The 15,816-nt window shown below is 33.7% G+C and overlaps 2 protein-coding genes across 4 annotated transcripts in view; one reads left to right on the top strand and one right to left on the bottom strand.

Annotated features, from left to right (window-relative positions):
- LOC105224572 (uncharacterized) overlaps positions 1-15,816 on the bottom strand; it is a 181,701-nt gene that overhangs the window by 90,050 nt on the left and 75,835 nt on the right. The window lies entirely within an intron of this gene.
- On the top strand, positions 236-15,529 carry LOC105224573 (uncharacterized). The gene is made up of 4 exons (XM_049454006.1): positions 236-722; positions 8,250-8,383; positions 14,637-14,690; positions 15,318-15,529. Exons 1-4 carry the CDS (start codon positions 572-574, stop codon positions 15,474-15,476), a joined length of 498 nt encoding a protein of 165 aa, XP_049309963.1. The 5' UTR covers positions 236-571; the 3' UTR covers positions 15,477-15,529.

The raw sequence follows: 15,816 nt of genomic DNA on the forward strand, positions 1-15,816 counted from the left end.
TTTGTGCACGTTAAGTGATCAAATCACTGCAATAGCAACAAAATTGTGACAATGAATGATAAAGACCCGCCCCTTCGCACACTCCATCACCACCACAGTGTTGCAGTCCACCTTTTATCGACAAACACCTGCAACCACACAACTGTGCGATAAACTATCGACGATAGCAAGCCAACAGCCTACAGGGAGGCAGGCAGGCAGCCAGCAAGCACTCCACCGGCGCGGCATCGATGTTGTTGACAGTCAATTTTCGTGTCAGTGTCAGTGCTGAGGCAACGCTGAAGGCGTGCAAACAGTTAGCAATCACTAAAGAAAATACAGCATACGAAAAGCTAAAACAAAAGCAACAGCTAGCAGATAACGAAAGCAAACGTCACGTTGCGTTGCTGAGTTGGTGCGTTGTTGAAAGTGTAAGGGCCAAGTGTTCGTGTCTGTCCACGTCAATTGTGTGTTGCAACAAAAGCAGCATTTGATACGGTGCAAACAGCGGCAACAAGCGAGTGAAAGTGTGGCACAAATCCCACAACGAAACGCTCAGCATCACATTTCACGAAGTAGGTGTTGCGCAGTGATGGCTCCGACGACGACGACGACGACGGCGGAAGTGCTGTCAAAACAAAAGGCAACTGCCAAATTGTATGGCAAGGCAGGGAGCAGTTCTGGCAATGTAATCGCCATGTTATTTCTGATTAGCATGCTGTTGGCGTTGCAGACGACAAGCGGTGAGTGCGTGAGCGTGCCGTGCTGTTGCTTGTAATAACATTTAATGTTTTATGTTTATGCTTTTGTAGCATACAAGTATTTAAGGATAAGTTGCTAATACTGGTTTATTTGTGAAGGTGTTTAGTGTGTAGATAGTTTTGCATTACAAGCATGTATGTGTGGATATTGGAAATACATACATCAAGTGTTAGTCATTTAAAATTATCACACTAGGTTCTTCAATGATCTCTTATCTAAAAGGGATTTTCTCAGTTAGGCGGTTATGTTAAAATTTAATAGAAATAGGTATCATCAACTTCGTTGCACCGGAATTATAAGCCATTTACAGGTGTATTTTTTATGTAAAATGATTATTCATCTTGATTATCTTGAGTTCGGTTTGTTTTGATACTTTCAATAAAATCGTATATACGTAAAAAGTTTGTGTGTGAAGAGCTTGCGAAGGGGTAATTCTCGAAAATTCTACGAAAAGATGTGACGACTAACGGAAGGTTTTAAGACCGGATAGTTCTGATATTCAGAACATATAGAGCATACACAGCATATTGAAGTTATGGAGGGAACACTTTCCCAACATGCAAAATGGCAGTGAAAGCATAACACCAGGACAGCGTGAACACGATTACCCAATCGTTGATAAGGGAGCAGACATTCCATTGCCCGGAAAATGAAAAAGTTCTGAGAGAAGAACAACAAACAGAGGAGGCCGATGAATTTCCGGCTATTGAAATACGATGGCGAAGAACTGATAAAGAGCATACATCAGTTTCTTTGCAGAATGTGGTCGGACGATACCAAGCAAAGTTTCAGACAAAGAAACCCCCAATCGTGTAACTTCTTCAATGCATTGCTGGAGAAAATAATATGAGCTGCAGAGCTAAATAGAAAAGGTATAATCTTCTACAAGGTGTATTCCAAAATAAACAGGACAGGAAAAAAAAAAAACAGAACAAATAGTTTTTTCGCAAAATCAATTTATTTTATTCAAAATAGTCTCCTTCTGATTCAATACAACTTTTTGCACGATCCAAAAGCATATCGAACGAGTGTTTTAGCTCGTTGGCCGGTATGGCCGCCAGTAAGCAGGTGCAAGCCTCTTGAAGGGCCTCTACGTCTGCATAACGCTTTCCTCTCATGGGCAAATGCATTTTTGCGAGAGGGAAGAAGTCGCACGTCGCCATATCAGATATATACCTATAGCTAATGTAACATGACTTAAATTCCTCAATTTTCATAAAGAGGGTTTTAACAAAAATGTATAATGCGCAGAGTATGTATTCTCTGTTATATATGTACATATAAATGTGTATGTAAAAACTCAGAAATATGGTATTATAAGTAATAAAATCATATATCAAACAATCCAAAGAACTTTTTCATACATATTGAGCATTACTCACTGGGTTAGTAACCAAAATAGAGATATGCGGCTTATAAATATATAGAAATGCATAAAAAATTAAAGTTAAGGCATTTAAAATTATATATAAATATATTTTTCCGATTAATGTTATTATTAAATTTTTTCCACAAAGCCTCTACAGTATAAGAAGGTATATTTATAACATTTGTACTTCTTAAAACTCATCAATTATATGATTTTTCAATGTCACAATATTCTAAGTAAAAATTAATATTTTAAATTTAAGCAGAAAAAAGGTGAATTTGAATTTTTCAAATGTTGTGAACTGAGTATTTTTTCAACAACCGCGAATGAGGGCGCTTTGACGACACTCTGCGTTTCCCAGAAACGATTTTGTAAGAAATTGATTGCTTTACTTGAAGTCGCTAGATTATATACATATACACACATATGTATATATAGCATATATATATGAGTTTGTCCTTTACTTTCATTCACACAAAAAAAAAAAAAACCAAAAAAAAACTTTTTAAATTTTCTTCAAACATTTAAATCATAAAAAACCGTCTCTGTATCCAGTTTATGCGCTCCCTTGTAAGCTAAATTAGTTGGCAGCCAGCCGTGTAACAGCACAATTTATCCAATATTTCGTACATTTGTACTTCAATATGTGTGCTGTTGCCAAAAATGAAGGCGAAAAAATTGAATAATTTTCACTTCATCAAAATTTGGCTGTCATTTGGGTTTCAGCTAATTCTCTCTGATCTGTGACGTTGAGTGTGAATTGGTGTGCGCTTCATGCGTAACACACGTGTCACTCACGATGCTACTTACACAGAAGAACATACATACATACAATTGTAGCACATATTCAATGGAGGAAATTATGAGCGAAAAGCGTATGCGTTCAGCTAATTCACGGAGATGTACTACTCAGCAGCTTTTCGTGCGAATCAATGAAAATCGTTTGGGCTGGGTATACGCATTCGTAGTATTTTCTAATTGTATTTGTGTTATGAGTGAGTGCATAAATTATCATTTATAGTAACCAGAAAATCTCGTACTCATACTAAAAATAAATAAATAATTGTGAATTGCAAAAGAAATAGTATGAATTAATTTGTGAAAGATACAACTAAATTTTGAGGTGAATTTGGTGCACAGTGTAATTTGTAGTTAGCTTTGACAGAAGAGAAAAAATGCTTCAGTAAGGAAATTCGAAAAAAAGGAAAAATATTCACGTCATCTATGGTTTCTTCACATTTCAATAAATTATAACATTTTTTGGGTCCAATTTACGTATGTAGTATAAACTTACAAGTACTTTTGATATGAATTTTGGTTTATTCGAAGATCCGACTTTTAAACGACTGTATTATTTATTAACTGCTTGCTATCGTTAAGAATAAAGTTTCATAATAAGATTATTTTCGAACTTCGAAGGCAATTTTTCAATTTTGTCATATGTGGATATCTAGATATTGATTGATATAAATGCGAAAGGTAACAACATTATTCTCGGAAAGTTTAATATTATTTAAAAAGAACTGGTAAATGTGCATATTATTTCGCTAGTGATATAAGTTAAATAGATGAATTTTAAAAAATGTCCCAACGCTTTTTACATATTTCGATTAAATTATAACGGCATTTAGGTTTTAAAAATGTTTAAAAATTAATCGATATTTTTAAGAATTATGTTATCGATAAAATATGTATCTATATAATACTGATATCTAAATTATATTCATTACTTTTAATACGAAAAATTATGAAAATATCAAGATTTTTTATATTTATTTATCGATATTTTATTCCTTTAACGAAAACAATCGATAATATTTTCTTTTATTTTAAAGTAATTTAAAAATTTTGAATATAAAAAAATAATCGATATTTCTTTCGATCACAAAAATCATCGATAATTTAGGTATTCTGTTATCGATAAAACATATATATGTATATTACTCATATCTAAATTATATTCATCACTTTTAATATAAAAAATTATGAAAATAGCAAGATTTTTTATATTTATCGATATTTTATTTCTTTAACGAAAACAATCGATAACATTTGCTATTATTTAAAGATTTTTACAATTTTTGAAATTACGTTATCGATAATGTTTTCGATTTTCATACTGAAATGCATATATCGATAAATTTTAAAGCAAATGTGAAACGATTTTTGGAATACTCGTAACGAGTTTTTTCTTCTTTCATTAAAATTCAAATTCATTTTAATTTTTATTAAGAGCAATCGATATTTTTCCCATTGTTGTATTGCCAAAGAATTTTATTTTTAATATTTAAATTATATTGATAATTTTTTTGGAGTAAAAGCTTAGACATTTACTGAAACTTGTATGGTTTTATTGTTTGTTCTTGCTTTGGTACTTTCCATCAATTCGATTAAATATGATTTTAAGTTTATTAAAAAAATAATCGATATTTTGATATTTTACAATTATTTGTTTTAAATATAGCCAACGAAACTTATCGATAATTATAATATAATAAAAATACACGAAACGAAATATAATTATTATATAAAGGAGAACAATGAGCCAGACTCGAATGTCGTTATAACTTTTTTATTTTAGTGAGTGTTCTCTGTAACTCGCCTATAAAATATCATGTCAATAATAAAAAGTCAATTAATTGGCTTAAAGGTGGTTAAATATAATACAACTCCTGACCGCATGAAGGAGAATTTGAGCCAGAAAGAGGCTTATCATACTTTGACACGTTGCTTAACGCGGCTTTTTTAGCAGTGTTAATATTATTTTTGTTTTTTTATGTCAGACGTGATACAAAAAATTCAGAAACTCATCAGAAATTTTTTAATAAGTAACTTATTACACGTAATGTAACATATATACCCATAAATATTACAAAGAGTGAAAAACTAATATCTCTTTATAAAAAAACTAAGGCATCTACCCAGTGGAACTTGGCCTGAAGATGATAAATGTTCTCTGCAGCAAAACTTACCACTTCAAACATGCTTACATCTGAAGAGTAAAGAACAACATGTGTACATATGTAAATATACACAAATACATATATATGAAGCTAAAAATAGGAATTTTCACACTTTCATGAAGTCATTTCGCAGCAAAAGCGGCCGCAACAGAAGCAACTTGCGTGATGTATTTTCAGCACAAATCTAAGAATCGTGCAAATGTGGAAGAAACGTACATCTTTATTATATACATATGCATATATATGTATAACCAAGAAGTGGTCTTGCCATATGGCAGTCACACACAAATTCACGCATATAAACTTGTGCAAAGGCAAAAGCAATATTGAGCGGAAAATAAGCAATAATAACACACTGTAGCGCAACTAATTCACTTTGAGTGTTTCTCTGGCGTGAAAATCAAAGTCTAATAAAATCCTACAATACCATGTGTATATGTGTATTTGTTATTTTGTTGTTGGCGTTGAGGTAGTCTTCGCCGTTGTTTGTTGTTTTAATTTATCGCCAGTGTTTAGTGATTTTTATGCATTGTTTATTTGGGTGTTCCACTCGATTTGGAACTAATATTATATTTGTTGTTCTTTTTTTATTTCTTTGTTAGTTTTATGCATTTCTGTTGTTTTTCTTTTTTGTTTTGATTGCTATTTTCTGTGATATTTCAATTAATTAAAGTTCACTCCAATCAAATTAAATGAAAAAGCGTTGGAGACACACCTCTCTTATTAATTAAAACTAAAAAGCATATAAGTGTGTATGTACAACTTATTTTTTTAATCTAGAGCCAACAGAAAAGAAGAACTTAATTTTGTTTGATCCATTTGTATGGTAGCTATATGCTAGATAAGCCCGATCGGAGAAGTTTCTTCGGATATCATATCGTTATCTAGGAGAGTAATACTGGCTGCAGGAAAATTTACATATGGATCCTTGGAGCATAGATCGGTGGGTAATGGCGATTCGGCACACCGACTACATGATCCCACTTTTTTCTTTTAAGAAAGAAGGTTCGAAGTAAACATAGAAAAATAAACATTTATATGGATGTATCGAAAATAGACGATGGATTTGGTTAGGCATAAGGCCAGACTACCGCAGTATATTTCAAGCTGAGCTCTTTGCTATTGCGAAAGCCGCGGGCTTTAATGCATCTGCAAGCATTTCCAACATATACGTAGACAGCCATGCAGCACTCAAAACAGTAACCTCTTATCGCATATTGGTGAGAAGTGTCTTGGGAAGCAATGCAGTAGTGGAAAGTTTAAAGATGGAAAGAGATACTGGGTGTAATGTCTGGGTACAAATCATGTGCAAAACAGAAGATCGGAAGTACTGTAAGAACGTGATGTTAATACTAACTGGTCAATATTTGATGGCGACACACGCCCTCAGGATGGGGCAGGCAGATCGAGAAGGCTGCAGGAAATGTTTAGAGAATGGCACCATGGAAAAATGGATCGATATTGATAATGAGGCTGCAAAGTCTGGTAAAATTCGCGTCAAGCGTAGGCATCTTAAACATTGACTACTCCTCTTGGGCTTAGCAAGCGAACTCCATCTGGTATCGCAAAGGACTAAAACTGGTCTATGCGTGGTTCCTTGGTGGTAACCTTATAGGAAATTATATGCTACAGTGTTTCGATATATGCTATATGCCTCTGCGATTTCGATATATGAGCAGCTTCTTGGGGAGAAAAGGACGTGAGAAAATTTTCAGATCTGTATCTCAATAGCTGCGGGATATTGCGTATACCAACGTACAGGCAGACATGGCTAAATCGACTCAGTTTGTTATGCAGATCATTTATATGTATACCTTATACATTTAACTAGAAATATAGGTACAGTTTACAGTTACATGACATACTGAAATGCTTTGACGCCACGGCGAGTTGGAGACAGTGATATTTTTTTTTACTGCTATTTGAATTAAAACATATTTTTGGGACCTCAAGTGCACAGAAAAAAATTGTAAAACCTATACTGGCCTTACCCTTTAAGAATATACATATGTTTGTTATAAACTTAATAGCTGCTCACTAAATTTCCAATTATTAATAGAACTTGTTTATTAACAATTCCTCTATTTGCAATTTTATTATTTAATTTCTTTTCTTGTGGCGTTTTAAACCGAAAAGCATGACGCGAGCACGGCCAACCTTCTTGGCAATCTCAAACGCTGCAGCCTCAACAGCGATGCATCAACACTACTATAAATACACACATATCTACATATGTGTGTGTGTGTGGGTCTATGCTGCATCCATGGCGGCGTTCATTCGTGTGGCCTCTGGTCCAACGCCATCGCTTGCCAACTTCTTTGTCCGTCCGCTTACGCATTGACGTCATTGTTATTACACCATCAGCGACGATAACGAGGCCGCGCGTAACTTGGCAAATGTTTCACGTCTTTTTCGGTCGGCAGTTGGCGCTTTTTAGCTTGAGTGTGTTTGTTTATGTTTAGATGCTTGTTTTTCGTTAGCATTATTGTTGTTATTAGTGTTGTGTTGTTGCTGTTGCAGTCGCTATGGCTGCCAAGAATCACGTAGATTAGTTTTATTTGAAAGAAATAAATTAATGAAAAAAAATTGTCGTCCGTCTCTTGATGTGGGGCCATCTGTCTATTTCGGTGGCCACAAATTTAATTTAAAAATATTTTGACTTTTATTTTTTGCTCGCCAGTTGATTTAAATTTATATTCAAAATAAAACAATATTAAGCGTCCTCGTTAATTTATTTTGTCGTATGACGGGAGAGAAAATAAATAAATAAAGTGCAGTAGAGAGTTGCAGTTCGCAGAACCAAAGCTGAATTAAAAGTAAAGAAATTGAGTCAACTTTTAAAGCGAATTTTTTGATCAGAGTATAATATTGCTAGGTTAAATTAGGTTAGTCTGATAGGCTATTGTGCCATACTAACTCATTCTGATTTTATGGTTTTTTTTTGGTTTTAGAATCCCCTTAATTCAAAAATTTTTGCAATTAAAAGAGTATCGTAGTCTATAAATATTAATCAAGTATCGGTCTTTGCTTGGAAAACATGCCCCAAAATGTTTCCAGAATGATCTTTCATCAGTTCTATACTCAACTAACGAAGGCTTGAATTTTTCTCACCCTTGCTCTCTCTCTTTATTTCTATAATTTACATTATATTCTCTTTAAATTATACTCCCTTCCAGTTTCTGGCCTGCGCTGCTTCACTTGCACTTATTTACAAGAATATTCGGATAAATCATGTCTAATGGATGCTAATTCTACACGAATCACTGATTGCACGAAGAAGTATTGTACGATCATGCGTCAAGAATCTGTGGTGAGTATAACAAATGACGTGAATGTCGTACTTAAAATTTTAAGTTATTTAACAAACAAATTATTTTACTCGATTCGATACTTTCAGTAAACGCTTTACCATTTCTTCCCAAACGACATTCAAATCAATGCCTTATTGTGTAACTCGAATCGAATTTTTTGTATTCAGTAACTTGATTTTAGTTTACAATATTATTTACACTTAGTCCCACTTTGTCTCACATATAAGACAATCCTACCAGAAATCTCTCTAAAAGCATCCATTACTATAAATGAAGGCTTTATAGAAGAAATTGCTGACAATTTACAATAATTTTCTTGTTTGGTAAAAAAAAAATACGCTACTTTCCACTACCCCCTATTCCATTATCATAAAAAACATATTACCCAATTTTATACCCTGCACAGGGTATATTAAGATTGTCAAGGTTTGAAAAGAAACATAGGAAATGATTAAGTATATAGTATATAAAAATAAAAAGCATAACCAGCTTACTCGATTTAGCCATGACAGTGTGTCTGTTTATCTGTCCATCGGTCTGTATATATACTATACTCGTATACCAACTAGTTACTCGGGTTTTTGAAATAACGTTCAAAAATTTAGAATACGTTCTTTTTTTCAAAAAGCTGCTACTATAGCATATTGCTGCAAACTGAAATGATGTTAATTGTTTTAATAAAGACAGGCTCTTGTAGAAAGTGTTTTTGAGAAGGTTGGGTTATGTTAAGAAGTCGTACCTGCTAGGAAGCTTACTTAAACAGCTTGGAATGCCGGTCCGTTGTAATTCCTAAAATTCCTATGTAATTGATCATAAGATCCTCACAAATACAAAAACCCTTTGAGTTTATCAAAAATTTGTCGAGACGGCTAATGTCAGTTTTGGCTATGTCTCCTACTTCGAAGAAGGTAAGACTGCAGAAAAGTTTCAGTCTCAGTCTCGCAAAGGCTGGACAATAGAGAAGGAAGTGTCTAGATTTTATCACCCCACCCTTCTCTATATAACTTCGAAAACTTGCACGTGATTTTGAGAAAAAAAGTCAAGCAACTTTACTGTGCTGAAAGCCAGGGATCACCATGCGTGGCAAGTGCAATAAATAATAATAATTCTTTTCCGAATTAGACAAAGTAATAAAAGGCAAAATGGAAATTTAAAACACGACTAAACTTGAAGGGAAATCAAGCTAACTGAACACGGTTTTCGGTGCTAGAGTGGTTACACATATGTATATAATATAGAATTAATGGAGAGGTAACTTGATAATCTAAATGAACAAGTTCTAACTGCGTTGAGAAACCAATTGTAATATTAGGAAAAAATTGGGGCTGTCTCAAACCACAACCTGGCGGATTTTGAGAAAGAATTGGGGCTCGCAGCCATATAAAATTGTTTTCACTCAAGAACTGCAGTCATTGGATCTCTGTAAACGTTGTGAATTTTCTGATTTTGCCTTTGAAAATGGTAACGTTTTTTAAGAAAATCATCTTCCCAATTAGGCTCACTTTCATCTCAATAAACAGTTTGGTGTGGTTTATCGCCAGTATTTCTTTCGAAATGAAGCTGATGACAGGAGAGTTATAGATCGATGATAATCAACTTTTTATGGGAGCGATTGGAAGAAGTTGATCTTGACAACATCTGGTTCCAATCTGTTTGTGATTTAATATCAACAGACTACTTTTTGTGGGGTTATTTGAAGTCATTGGGCTTTACCAATAAACCAGACTCTTTTCAAGATTTATAAGTCAATATTGAACGTACTCTTCATGACATATTACTTGATTTAATGGAAAAAGTGCTCAAAATTGGGTTAATCGAATTCGTTTTTGCAAAAGAAGCTTAATTGTATAGATAGGACCTCACGTTATTGGAATTTCCTTTAAAATTAATGTGTTTTTGAAAAAAGAAAAAAAATATATATATATATATATATAATTTCTGATTATGAGCAGTGTAATGGACCAGTCCCTGTCAGATTTGATTTTGAGTGATTTGATATATGATGAGAAGCCACGCCTCTTAAAGACTGTCAATTTCATGGTAATTTTAGGCACTTTGCTGAACCGTTTCTAATCCTTTACGATCTTTCTCATTAAGTTTGTTGCAGAGCAGAACCAGTTGTGTCAATTTCTGAGATTTGCGCCACAATTTATTTATGCCAACAATCATATCTAAATAAATAGTGAAATTACTGCAACTTTCGTTTGTACAGCAAATTTTCTGAACAGAGAGTGGGGAAAAAGGAGCGCACAACTTCCTTTAGTGAATCTCAAAATTTATTTTCGCTTCAAAAGCGCACTTTAATGTTTGCCTTTGTCAGCGGAAGCAGATCTGCATGTAGAGTGAGCTACACTTTGCCTCGCAAGCCAAGCAGGAAATGAGTTAAAGTGGAATAAAATAACACTGGAAACAATTTAGTCGATGAAAGTAAAACACACAGCCAGGAACAATTTCAAGAAGTAAATAAAGTCAAAAGCAAAAATTACAGCGCAGCGGAAATGAGAGTTGCGCGCAAAAAAAGTTGCGACATCAAAAAACACTCTCCAGCAATTTTTGCACCTGAAATGGTTTGTCAGCGATGGCTTTATATGTGGGTGCACCACAACTTAAACTTAGCATATGTACAAATTACATATTCATAAATACTCGTACATATGTATGTATTTATGCGTGTAGATAACACTGTGTGGTAATTACTTGCATCCGCGCGTCAATTGCAGTTCGTTCATTAGTAACCAATACATCAACGTCGCACACCCGACTCCGCACACAAAGTAAGTACTATTTACTAAGCGAAATTTTTCCAAATGCAAAAACATGAAAGCAAACTTTTGCGCTGAGCTGTTTGCATGTGCAGCAAGGCAAATCGTGTGGCACAACTTTTTGCAGCACATGCGGTGGCAGCCACTTGACATGTGGCACATGTGTTCGCGGAACGCGAACTTGGTTTTCGCTTTGTTTATGGAACATGCTTGTGGCGGATATGATAAATGCAATTTGTTCTACGCGGAAATATAAACGCTGTGACACACACGGTATATGTGTACCGTTATACATACATATACATATACCAATATGTACATATGTATGTATTGAATTTTTAATGTCAAAGCAATTAGCACAGATGTGAAAAGATGAAGTTGCAGCCTTTGATAAGGTATATAATATGTATGTTGGTAGAAGGCAAGAATGAGATTCGTGAGCGTCTTGGTCTCTAATTATTTATTAAAGTTTAATTTATTTAAATTGCACAGCCTTTGAAGGCTAAATCTTCACTTTTGTTACTGCTACCTCAAAGCTCAAAATTTATTTCGGACTATCATATTCATTGAATGGCATAACTAAACATTAAATTAAGTTATTAAAGTGTTATTTGGCACAGAGGATTACAGTAGCGAGGGTCACCTGTGGACAAAAAATTAAAAAAAAGGTCGTGGCTCAGATCTCTAATAGGTTTAATGTACAAACCTCGTAAACCATTGAAGCTATTATAATCAAATCTTCCTAGGACAATTCCTATAAGAACCCCAACCGACGGTATGAAAATGGATGAACTCGAGTGATAACCACTCTCCACATAAAGGTTTTGTGAAAACACTAAAAGTGAGATAAATGAAATAAATGTGTCAGAGGCCCAACAGTCAGGATCATACAAGAGGGCCTTATCGGTGACGCCCACATTTAGATGAAATAAGAAATCTTCGGACTTTTTAGTCCAATTTTAGACAAATTTGGTACATAGAAATATCTTTACGTTTTTATATCTAATTGTGAAAATGGGCGCAATCGGCTGTAACAATACTTCCCACATAGAACAATTTAAATTCTATATCAATATTTCACTTTCTAGTATACCAATCAAGCAACAGATCATATATTCGGACAAGTCTTTGCATAAATACTCGTATGAGCCTGGAGTGTAAAAATTTAAGCCCCCACGTACCCAATATCCAAAAATTTCGGTCTTTTTGTAAAGTATGTTATAGGAATTCGGGGGAATTATTTATTTGATTATAATGTAAATTTGTGTTAAAAATGGATGAATCGAATCAATACTCCCCATATCCCCCATATGTCCAAAATAAAGATTTTCGAACTTCCAGTTGTTCTTATACTGGATAATCGGACAACTTGAAAGTTATTTTTTTAAAATTAAGGGGTATTTTTCTAAAAACAGTGTATCTCTCTATTTAAAATGAATAAAATCGGGTGAAAACTAGCCCTAGACCCCATATAACGAACCAGCTGTAATTCTGCCAAATTGATAAAGTACTCGTATTCCCAAAATATTAACCAAAATGTGTTGAGCCGATATCTAAAAGATGTTGAGATCTTCTGGGAACTCGCTGATGTCAATCTAACGCTTTTCAATCACTGTTTCTTTAACTTTTCCAACGCTATCAAGAAGTGGATGTCTAGAGTCACTGAATGCTTTGCCGAATATAAACACATGTGTTTACCTGTATATGTATATTGTTATCAGTAACAGAAACTATGAACTCAATTAGCCTTTTATAATCAAATTTCATAATTAGGGACTCGATCTGCACAATTCAACCGAAGACAGCACCATTGCCGTAGGCAATAATCCACACAAATTTCTTGAAGCTATCCCGTCAAATGAAAAAGTTTTCCTTATAGGCTCCTAATTCCGACCATTCAGTATAGCAACTATATGCTGTAGTGGTTCCATAGCAACTCTTTAGGAAGAAAAAGTGCAAAATTTCTAATCGATACCTCAAAAACTGAACGATTCCTTAACGCTTTAAACAACAAGTTATCGCTGCTGAATTATGAACACCAAGAAAATGTTAAATTAATAGAAATGGAGGAATTGGCTACCGCATAATAATGTCACCTGCACCTTTGAAACCTGAACTATCCGCTAATCACAAAAGACCTCTCATCGTTTACACTCAGTGAAAAGAACACCATGATCTCATCCATGACAAGCGTTGAACCAGAGATATCTAAACCTTTGGTGCGCAGCTCAACTTGAATAGCTTGTAGAGGCGAGCAAACGAGACATGTGATAATTATTCGATCATTTGTTTCTATGTAATCACTGCGGCAAATTCGAAAAATTAAATTTGAAATATAAACTCTGTTTAAAAGTAACCTCGTGGAGTTGACTGAACTGAGAGGCTGCAACTTAGAAGCCTGTAACGCAAAAATATTTTAATATTCTTTTAAAACTTTAGTATGTTACCTTCAAAGGTAAAGACTATAGAAATATCCAAGAAATAAAAAATTACCTTTTTCAAAATTTCACATTGGGTGTGCCCCTTAAAGTAAAAATGGTGTTAAAATAGGTGAAAAGAACAGAAAGGGGAGAAGCGACTTCGATACTGTTGTTGAAAGCAAAGAAATATTATACTGATGTCACCTATTATAAAGTTCAGCTTTGGTTTATTCAATAAAAAAGCAAAAGTAATCTTTTCTGCCAATAACTTTAAAGTACCGAAAAATAAATGTAAATTATGTAAATCGGCTTTAAAGCTTAACGAAGCATATTTTTTCAAAATACAAACAGTTTTTTATATATATACAATCGCGGGATTAAACAACAGCCTACAAACAACGGTAGTTGTAATTAAAAGTAGGAAGTAACAACTCCACTTCCTAACCTATGACAACAGCGACGTCCACATGATAGTAGTTATCAACCTTTCCTTGCTTCGTACTACAAAACACCTACGCTTTTAGTAATATTTCATTTTAATAGAAATATTTGTTGCTACAATTTCCATGCATAGCTTTAATATGCTAATTAATGCAGCGATTTATGTGCTTAGCCAAACCACAAAGATAACAAGCTGTCAGCCTCAAAACCGCGCTTTTGGCCGCCAATTGGCAAATTCTAGTGGACATTGTTAATGCGACACGCGCAGCAGCTTACACGAGTGCGGCAGTTGTCAAACCCAGTCGGAAGCCATGCAAATAACACGCGCGGATTTTTGAAAATTATATTTTGTTGTTATAGAAATTAGTATTTTAAATAGGTTGGCATGGATATATGTATGAATATGAGGTTTTATAATGACGTGGTTTCAATGCTAGAAAAAAATTTATTTCAGCAAATTTCCATTGCATAATTGTAACTTTAATAATAATTTATGACTCTGACTCTTGTGACTATAAAATAATTATGATTACTGACGGTAAAAAATTAAATCAAGCCTTAAGCTTACTTAAGCTCTCAGCTTATTAAACTCATAACAACAATAATTATTGCATTTTTTCTTTTTGCAGCGACCATCTGGCAAAGTGATTTCCTTCATACGCGATTGCTTGGATAAGCCGCTGGTGAGTAATACATACATATTTCATTTTTGACGCCAAACACACATTAAAGGATTTAAATAACCATTTGGAATACGTCATGCAGAGTTTTGCATAAAAAAGATGTGATTTTAATCAGTTTAAAGCGGTTTAAGTTGTATAAATTCCTAGAGAGATAGCTTTGCCAGCTGGTTTCCAAAATAAACGACTGTATTCGACGTTTATATAAAGGGGCTATAGGGCAGTCTGGAACCCTAAAATAGCCTGGTTACGAGGGTTGTCTTTTATATTTCGGGATTAAAAAAAAATATTTCAAAATATTCTTCATCAAGATCCATACAGCTCTGCATGCGTTTGAACCAGTTCAATGTTTTCCAGTCGATATGTGAAAGCTCGCGTTATGGTAAAGACTAATCTGTCTTCGGCGATTGGTTTTCCTAATTTCTTGAAAGACGCTGAAAAATTTCAAATTTTTCGATGTAAAACTTTTTTTATTTGACAAAATATCATCTCGAAATTCTTTCTACTACCACCTCTTTATTCTAGAATCTCCGCAGACTTTATTCAGATTGGAAAACTATTATTTTATGGGAAATTTTATATATGATTATTTTGGTATAATAATCTATTTATTATATAATTTTTTTGTAGTACTTGAATGCCGTAAAAACCGATTCAACGTTCAAAACTTTCTATCGCAGCTGCACCACCGATCTATGCAATGATTCAGATGGTACAACAACGGCAACAAATGTAGATCCCAACTTGGGCGCTTCCGAAAATATGGTTATTAAAGGCAAACGACATTAATATAATTATTATTATATATATTTTATATATTATATGCGTACATATATGTATATGCACAAATATATGAGTGAAATGCTTATAATTTCGCACTAAATGAGTTTTAAAATAAATAATAATGAAAAAAAAAATAATTTTTTTAAAATATTTTTATATTTTTTTTTTTATATATTTTATATTTTAGGAAGTGTCTATCGTCACCCAAAATTCAATACAACGTATTATCAAAAAAAATCGAAAATCGCTGTCAGATTTAATAACCAAACCTCAAATTTTGTTTCTTTATGAGTTTACTATAGCCAATATATAACCATTTTATAACGAAAACTCAAGTTATGTTATA

This window comes from Bactrocera dorsalis, chromosome 3, assembly GCF_023373825.1.
Source record: "Bactrocera dorsalis isolate Fly_Bdor chromosome 3, ASM2337382v1, whole genome shotgun sequence".
Lineage (NCBI taxonomy): Eukaryota > Metazoa > Arthropoda > Insecta > Diptera > Tephritidae > Bactrocera > Bactrocera dorsalis.

Bases quoted from the DNA above. Each gene is read 5' to 3' on its own strand.
- LOC105224573 (XM_049454006.1), top strand. From the start codon at position 572: ATGGCTCCGACGACGACGACGACGACGGCGGAAGTGCTGTCAAAACAA. The intron at 8,384-14,636 runs GTGAGTATAACA...TTCTTTTTGCAG, and splicing joins TCATGCGTCAAGAATCTGTG to CGACCATCTGGCAAAGTGAT. The intron at 14,691-15,317 runs GTGAGTAATACA...ATTTTTTTGTAG, and splicing joins ATTGCTTGGATAAGCCGCTG to TACTTGAATGCCGTAAAAAC.